General features: G+C 35.4%; 1 protein-coding gene and 1 long non-coding RNA gene across 3 annotated transcripts; both read right to left on the bottom strand.

The window, feature by feature from the left end:
• Positions 1-78: 78 nt before the first annotated feature.
• LOC117688940 (uncharacterized) lies at positions 79-2,939 on the bottom strand. 2 transcript variants are annotated; one of them, XR_010715131.1, is made up of 4 exons: positions 2,829-2,939; positions 1,891-2,737; positions 462-572; positions 79-376 (listed from the first exon to the last, which is right to left on the bottom strand). It is a non-coding gene; the product is annotated as an uncharacterized lncRNA (long non-coding RNA). The 2 variants fall into 2 exon arrangements; XR_010715130.1 differs by having other exon boundaries at positions 1,891-2,911.
• Positions 2,940-4,468: 1,529 nt separating this feature from the next.
• On the bottom strand, positions 4,469-7,705 carry LOC117688936 (uncharacterized). Its single transcript, XM_034468048.2, has 2 exons — positions 7,548-7,705; positions 4,469-7,342 (listed from the first exon to the last, which is right to left on the bottom strand). Exons 1-2 carry the CDS (start codon positions 7,691-7,693, stop codon positions 5,314-5,316), a joined length of 2,175 nt encoding a protein of 724 aa, XP_034323939.2. The 5' UTR covers positions 7,694-7,705; the 3' UTR covers positions 4,469-5,313.
• Positions 7,706-9,341: the final 1,636 nt, after the last annotated feature.

Here is a 9,341-nt window from a genome sequence, read left to right as displayed (position 1 = left end):
GGTATTTCTGATTAAGTACTTAATCAATCATGTATTAACATAGAATGTATCCAAGATAAAATCAAGAACTTCAAATGATGTATTTGAAGATTTATTTTGAATTTCTTTATACATATTTAAAATCCATTCCTCCATTATGAAACAAGTATTTATAACTGTCAGTTGGTCATGCATATAGGGTTAATATATGTATTTTCTTGTAAGTTGACAAAGCATTGTAAACTATTTTTAATTTTAAATAAAATGATATGGAATATCAAGGAAATGAATATCATCTGAATCGTTTTATTGTCACAGAAATCCTTCATTCTTCCAAGGTTAATAGGCTTGTTCATCTACATCTGATCTCCGCGTGATTTCTGTTTTTTTCTCTAACCTGTAAATCAAATATAAGTTCACAAATGGGGAAAAACAATTTGAGGGAATTGTTTTTTTGATAAGCGAGAGTAAATGAGACTGACCTTTCCACATGCTCATCAAGGAACTTTTATAGGGAGCGGAAGTCGTAGACTTCCCCGCTGAAGTCCTTCCACTGATAGGGGAACAACTCTGTGACTCCCCTCGGCTTAAATCTATAATTAAATAAATCACATTCATTGTTATTACCGTGAAGGCAACCATTGACATAGAGGCACGGAAACAGTCAGGACGGGACTTGTTTAGAAGATTTAAAAATGAGAAGTTTCTGAATTAAAATAAGTTTTTATGAAAAAGTGTATTTACCTGTGCAAGAGTTACAACATACCTGACGGTTTACAACATACCTAACGGCTTACAACATACCTGACAGGTACAACATACCTGACGGTTTACAACATACCTGACGGTTTACAACATACCTGACAGTTTTCAACATACCTGACAGGTTACAATATACCTGACGGGTTACAACATACCCGACGGTTTACAACATACCTGACATGTTACAACATACCTGACATGTTACAACATACCTGACGGGTTACAACATACCTGACGGGTTACAACATACCTGAGGGTTACAACATACCTAACGGTTTACAACATACCTGACGGGTTACAACATACCTGACAGTTTACAACATACCTGACGGGTTACAACATACCTGACAGGTTACAACATACCTGACAGGTTACAACATACCTGACAGGTTTCAACATACCTAACGGGTTACAACATACCTGACGGTTTACAACATACCTGACGGGTAACAACATACCTGACAGTTTACAACATACCTGACAGTTTACAACATACCTGACGGGTTACAACATATCTGACGGGTTACAACATACCTGACGGGTTACAACATACCTGACAACCTACCTGACGAGTTACAACATACCTGACGGGTTACAACATACCTGACAGTTTACAACATACCGGACGGGTAACAACATACCTGACAGGTTACAACATACCTGACGGTTTACAACATACCTGATGGGTTACAACATACCTGACAGTTTACAACATACCTGACGGGTAACAACATACCTGACAGGTTACAACATACCTGACAGTTTACAACATACCTGACGGGTTACAACATACCTGACAGTTTACAACATACCTGACGGGTAACAACATACCTGACGGGTTACAACATACCTGACGGGTTACAACATACCTGACGGTTTACAACATACCTGACGGGTTACAACATACCTGACAGTTTACAACATACCTGACGGGTAACAACATACCTGACAGGTTACAACATACCTGACGGGTTACAACATACCTAACGTTCGGCTTATGGCAGGTTACAACATAATTGACGGTTTATAACATATCTGACGGTTTACAACGTACCTGACAGTTTACAACATACCTGACGGGTAACAACATACCCGACGGGTTACAACATACCTGACGGGTTACAACATACCTGATGGTTTATAACATACCTAACGTACGGGGTCCAGGATACCTCAAGCTGGTAGGGCATCTCAATCTCTCCCACATCCACGTGATAGAATTCAAAGTGTTCCTTCAGGAAGTGTTTGATCAACATGTGGAATTCCGGCTCCACAGATGCACAGAGCTTGCTACTGGAATTTTCACTTCAACATTCAAAATGTAAACAAACGCTTTGTTTACATAGCTAAGAATGGTAAGCTCTGTAACTCGCTTATAACTCAACGAATGGCACTCAAATTTTGGTTGCCTATTAAAAATGCGTTGCTGAAGCATTGTAAACATTAAAATCAGAAAAATAATCTTTGATGAAAATTGTGACCATGCCCCTTTAAAACAGCTTTATATTATTTTAGTACATTGCTGATTAAGTCCAAATGCACATCTTATTAATATACGGTATCCAAGATACTGGCTTTTATAGCATAAAAGTGAATTAGTTTTGTAAAATTTTATAATTTTCAAAACTGAACTTTGGATGAGATGTAAATGACTTTTGCTCAACTGGCCGATATTGAGTGTGAAGTCAATTGGGGTCTGTGGCTAGAGAGAAACATCTCGGTGTTCTGAACCACATCTTCCACTTGGTGGCTAACCCCAAGGCCACACCCACCCACGTGGGTGCGGTGTATGCCAGGAAGTGTATACTGTTCATCATCAGGTCAGCCATAGGGGGACTACTTGGGGAGAAGGCGCAGATCGCAGCAGCCAAGGAGATCTCACAAGTCATTGTCAAACAGATGAACATTGTTGGTAGGTGAATCTATCCTAGGAGTGCTTGTTGTTTGAATGGTTTGATTCATCTTTTGTGTGTGATGAATTTTCAACTAATATTAGCTACAGATAAAGAGTTATAGAATGTAGAATTTAAAAAAAAAACGTAATTTTTGTGTGAAACGCCAGAAAATTATATAACTTTTTAGCTCACCAGAGCCAAAAGCTGAAATGAGCTTTTCTGATCAAAATTTGTCCGTTGCCTGTCATCTTCATAATTTTTATTGGCGTTGTTGTCTTAAAGAGACAGTACGGCGCATCTTATCGAAAAACCGACTTGAGAAAATTTTCCGATCGGTATTATTGTACTACTCATGAATGTATAAACTTTCAGAAAATTACAAAGTTCTCCATGCAATAAATCTAATTATTTCATTAAAATTAATAATTACGTATAACCTATCACATAAATACATCGCAACGTGTTCGGGGTTCAGCCTTCTATACTATTACGCTTGCGTATTTACCGTAAACAAAACACATGCAGGGCTCGCGAAGAATCTCCTGGACAGGTTTGTTGATAAAAATATGTCGTTTCTACTTCTCATAGATAATAACTGTTCAAAGTTTTTTAAACAACTACATTTATTATTTTGTAAGCATGTATTTTTCGTGTTTATCATAGGAGTTGCTACAACCTAAATCTATTTTTATAAATGAGGCCCATTGAGGGGTTATTTGACATATTTATGTCTATTCATTTTAAAATGAACCTAAATTGGTAAACCATTTATAAATTATCGAGTAAGTAAGGATGTGTTTCATTTAGAGAATCGCTTTAACCTCGTTTTCCATGATGACCGTAGTGGGACGAAGATCTTGTAGTTTTCAGCACGTGTCAATTACTGTCAATCAAAGTCCACGTGGTACAAATAAACGATATAAGATTATTCCGGTATGTACGGCCCTTGAATTTCCGGAAGCTCATAATAACGTTAATTAAATATGTGAAAGGGATTTTCATGTACATGTATTTCAACTATTACAATAAACATTATTTCTTATTCCCTAACGATACAATAGGTAAATCTGAAGTTATTCACACATGTGTTTTCAGCTGTACTGTCTCTTTAAACTTCTTTAGAACCACTGGGCCAATTTCAATCAAACTTGGCTCAAGGCATCCTTAGGGAAAGGGCTTTCAAGTTTGTACAAATGAAGGACCAGGCCCCCTTTAAAGGAGAAATAATTAAGAATTATTGAAAATTTGTTGTTATTTTAAAAAAATCTTCTAAAAAAAAAACAAACCATTGGGCCAAAAATGCTAAACTTGTGTGGAAGCATTCTCAAGTAGTGCAGATTCAGGTTTTTTTAACCGGGTTTTCCAACGGAAAAATCCGGTTATTAAAATGGTGAAAATGGCGGGCGGGTGGGCGGGCGGCTGCCAAAAGGTACCTTCATTGTACGGATAACTCCTCCTACAGTTTTCAAGATAGGAGGTTGTTCTTTTGCAGATCAATTGTACATATATCAGAGGTGTGCATATTGCTAGGATTTTGATTTCTGATAATTTATCGAAAAAATACCAGCTTTTTAACTTAGTCATTTTTTGGCAAAATATTGCATATAGGGTACCCTCATTGTACGGATAACTCCTCCTACAGTTCTCAAGATAGGAAGTTGTTCTTTTGCAGATTAATTGTACTTATATTAGAGGTGTGCTATTGCTAGGATTTTGATTTCTGATAATTTATCGAATAAATACCAGCTTTTGAACTTAGTCATTTTTTGGCCTAATGTTGCATATAGGGTACTCCATTTCACTGGATACGGGTTGACATGGATTATGGATACAGTTCACATAAAAGAAAACCCGGTTTGCTGTCACATTGACAGCTTTTCACTTGTTTAGGAATTGAACCACAATGGGGATCAAAATTATACATAGGAATATTTAGAGAAAAATATTTTAAAATCTTCTCAAAAACCAATTGGCCAGAAAAGCTGTTCCTTGTGTAGAAGACAAGTATAGATTGTCTCAACTTAGACGAGATTATCCAAGCTTTAAAACAATTACTGGGGAGAAAAAAAAACCTTATGAATTTGAAAGTTTATTATGAAGTACATCATAAATAAAAGTTGTTTTTTTGCAATTAAATATTTATTTTTACATGTATGCAAATTCATAAACAGCTATAAAATGAAATACATCAGATGTGTGATTAAAGTAATACACTGTGATATCTAACAAAATTCAGTTTTTCCAAATGAAACATCAGAACATAGCACATTCCCTATCTGGTATCAAATATTGGTACCTCAAGCATATTTTATTAATTAAATCAACTTATCAGGATATGCCTGTTTCCTGGTACTATTTCTAACTAAGTGCTAACAAAAAAAACCCCAACAAATACATGTATAACAACTTGTCAAAGAGGAAAGTAAGATATATTTACAATGCTTTTATTCCAAATATTACAAAGACAAAAAGTCGTGAATAAAACCATTAACCATGTTTCATGTACTGTAATCCAACATACACGCAGGTACCGGTACATGTATCTTGTGATTTGTTATCTGTAGACTGATGGGATGTATCTTAATTTATACATGGTTTTTAACTAGCATTTAGAATCTACACATAAATCTGTACACATTGATTTTGTTGATGACTTTTCGTTTTGAGACAAATATATTCACTGATGTGGTGTTGACTGAACTATATCCAATATTCTCCTCTGTGTAGCAGTTTGTATTCCGTTAAATGGATACTGAGTGGTGAGTGACTGTTGGTATGAGTATAAAGCAGCCTGGGGGTTCCCTGTGATCTGTTGACAGATCCCAAGGATCTCCCAGGAGATGTCTCTGTATACATCAGGTACATACATCCCCTGATCATGGTGAACTAGGACCTGCAGCTGATCTAGAGCTGCTTGTGATAATGTTGTATCAATGTGTCTGTAACATAAGAATTCTAGGAAGTGTAACATGACAAAGACTGGGATAGCTATTGTAGGTTTTCTGTTCTGAGGATCTAACTGTTGTTCTGGTATAAGTTCATTGATATAACATATTCCTTTGTCAAGTTCGATATCATCTGCTACAGCCTTTCTGATCTTTGTAGACCAGGACTGTCCCCCTACAGCCTCAGTATATCTCTCTCTGTCTACAAGTCTATGACACATCAGATATGGCTGTGATAACTTGACCTTTGTCATGTCCATAATAGATATAGCTTCCCTGTATCTGAGTGTCTTGTAATAATACATGGCAAATAACAACATGTCAGAAACATATCCAAACTTGCCTGCTAATTTCAGCATGTGACGGGACATTTTGTCTGCAATATACACCTGTTTGTTGACACCCCTGTACATATTTTGTAATAGAAAAGATGTTTGCTGAAGGATGGAGACTGTACATTTCTGTAAGAATACAACTTGGTAATGTGTCATCGGTGACTCCAAAAACTGTTCTATCATGTGTATGGTTTTGGTAATTTGACACAGATTATATTTTTCTGAAACATTGTAGGACTCCCTGACCAGATCTACATCGTAATCAACTTCAGACCTCATTATACTCTCATTTGTACAAATAGAAAGTCTAGGATTGTACAGGACACCAATGATGTGGGACCTGATAGAGGAACTCTGTAACAGACAGGCAGGACCTTTTTTGTACAAGTCATGTAACTGTAGAAACAGCTTCTTTTGTACTGAGCCATGAATCTTTGTGAGAAACAAGTTGTTTTGTGGGATGAAAAAGTTTGGACAGATCCCCTTATACACCCATTTAAGGAGGAGTTTAAAGCACAGCCAGAAACCGACCAGGAGATTTTGTGGACACCAGTGAGGTAGTGTGTTTTGTTGAATGGCCCAGAAAACTGCTGTCTTCATGTGATAAGAACATAACAGTTTATTGGTTTCTTCTGATTGCTGATTTATAACTTCTTTTAAGAAAAATTTTAACAAACCATATGTCAAAAACTGACAGTGGTTCATTGAGTACACAAGTTTATATTCTGCCCTAGAAAAAGAAATTCTCCATTCTTCATGTTCGTGGAGTCCTAATGGGTGTCCTATTGCTACAAAATGACATCCATTTCTGACGATGTCACCAACAACTTCAGGATTAGGCCATGAGTGACATCTGTCTATCCATGATGAGGCAGACAGTGGCCAAAAGTCACAAACAAAACAGATAGCATCGTCATACTCTTTAAGTGTTCCTAAAACACCACTACCACAAGGTCCATGTACTGTTGAATTAGGAGTTGCTAAAGAACAAGTTATCTGTCTGTATATAGAACTAGATATGTAGAGTCTGTCATTCATTCTAACACATGCTGATTTTACTTGTCTGTATCTTGGTGGTGTCAGTAACTGAAGTAAAGTGAATCCTGGTGGACTTTCAGAACTGTCAGAGAGAATCAAGGTTGTATTTGCTGTGTGGTAATGCTTAGATTGAGACATGTCCAGGATCACTCGGTGGTTGTTTGGCCAGAACATAATGTCAATATCTGATTCCTCCAGTCTGAATCCTTCTCTACTACTTCCACTCAACATGTTACTGAACACATATATATCAGAAGGTCTCACTGGTATGTCCATCATCTCATAGAAGTCAATACTCTCTCTTCTTATGACCACCTGTTGTGAGGTCCCCACTATCTGACACATTACCACAAAGACAGATTCTGAAAGGTGCTGCATTCCCTCACATCTGTCAAATTGGATACCGTCGGTATCAATATGTATATATTGAAGCTTAACATTTTGTTTCTCAATCATTAACAATATTCATAATATTTAAAAATTATCCAATAGAAAAGGTACTCATTGTTTCTCATTCAAAATATTTACAAATCATCTAAAAGGATGTGTACACATTGTCTACATTTAAAAAAAACTACCATTAATGCACTTACATTAGCGGGGAGAGAGACTCCATTTTGAAATAAATCACATATCCTAGGAAATTTATGCTGTCATTTTTTTTAGGTGCTGCTATTTTCATGTACAACTCTTTGTTGATAACGGAAGAATGAAATTTAAGGAAATAAAAAATGTTCATGAAAAAAGGATTAATTTATTTATTGTATAAATAATCATGATTGTTAAGAGTACAAATACACTTAACAGGATTCATAGTTCAACAATTTGTCCTTCCTGTTCTGGTTTAAAATTAAGTTTAACAGTTAGGCGAAATGAAATAATTTCAATAATTGTTCAGGCTGGAATGCAAAATGTATTTCAAATTGAGATATGGCAATTAATATGTTTTCAAAGAAATGGTATTATAATTTTTAACATTGTTTTTAGCGCGCCTGAACTGGAAGCCAAAGTGAGCTATTCTGATCAGTGACTTTTTGTCTAGCGTTTGTCCGTCTGTCTTTTTATACCCCCGCAAACGAAGTTTAGAGGGGTATATTGGTTTCACCCTGTCCTTCTGTCTGTAGACGCAACTTTGTCCCCCCTATAGAATTTTTTACTATTGCATGGAACAGTCTGAAAGATGTGCACCTGCAATTTTTTTAAGATCAGACAAGATATAATGATTTTATGACAGTTTTCATTTTCCTTATTCTATATATTGTACACTGATGTTGAAAAGTAAGGGAGGTAATCCTTACAGATTTAATTAATTAATAGAATAAAACACTTTAATATATATTTATATAAATACATCCAGATGGAGGTTTTTTGTCTTTATGTCTTAACTAAAATCATTTTTTATAAGTATTCTATCAACTGACAATGCAAATTTTTGTTTGTCAATGATAAATTCTTAGGAGCTAATGAGAACATCAAAGACAAGTGTGGCTGAATTCATTTGTCCACAGGGGGCCATTATCTGAGCCAAGGTTTAGATGGAGCATGTGTTTAGGGAAAATTGATAATCTGTAAAATGGGTGGTGATTTGGGCTATCTTAAAACTGTTTCATGTAAACCAAAAGTTTCCATCAATTAATAAAGAAGTTAACTATTTTTAGAAGTTGTTTAAATTTATTAGTCAAGTAAATTGATGAAGTGACCCTAAAGAGCATTAATTTGAATTAAATTCAAAATTACTGATATGATTGTAGTGTTTTGGCAATTTTTAAATTTTTTGTAGTATTAAATTTTCTTTTTTTTTTTTTTACATATTTTTACATAGTATGGTAATTATGGTAATGCTTTGGGAAGTTGGATTCAGAAGCATACTAGCCCCCCCCCCCCCCCCTCCAAGGATTAGGATTAGTCTAGCCCCCCCCCCCACTTTCAATTTGCTTCCGACGCCAGTGGAATGAATGATGAACTCTGTCTGATTGTGTGTAAAAATCGTTGAATGTTTGAGGTTTGTAAATAAAACATGTATTTTTATTTGTCTAATTATGGCACAGTGTTAGGGTTGAAGATAATTGTATCCCACTGGAACATTCACCAAGAGTCTTTTTTACTTCACGGACTTTGAGAACAATTTTATTTTTATTTTTTGTTCAAAGCTTTCTGAGCTAGTTTGATATGTTATATGATAGGAAAATAAATCTTCCTTGAGACTTGTATAAAAAAACAGATGAGAAATATCCCAATGTATTCTAAATTGATCTATAAAAGAAATGCAATATTGGTATTTCTGATTAAGTACTTAATCAATCATGTATTAACATAGTTATGTATCCAAGATAAAATCAAGAACTTCAAACGATGTAGTTGAAGATTTATTTTGAATTTATTTATAC

This window comes from Magallana gigas, chromosome 6 (assembly GCF_963853765.1).
Source record: "Magallana gigas chromosome 6, xbMagGiga1.1, whole genome shotgun sequence".
Taxonomy (NCBI): domain Eukaryota; kingdom Metazoa; phylum Mollusca; class Bivalvia; order Ostreida; family Ostreidae; genus Magallana; species Magallana gigas.
Note: the sequence above shows the minus strand (reverse complement) of the source record. Positions and strands in the feature narration are given on the sequence as shown.

Excerpts from the sequence above, each read along its gene's own strand:
- LOC117688936 (XM_034468048.2), bottom strand. The coding sequence starts at position 7,693 with ATGAACATTTTTTATTTCCTTAAATTTCATTCTTCCGTTATCAACAAA. Across the intron at positions 7,343-7,547 it reads GAGTCTCTCTCCCCGCTAAT|ATGTGAGGGAATGCAGCACC; the intron begins GTAAGTGCATTA and ends CCAATTTGACAG.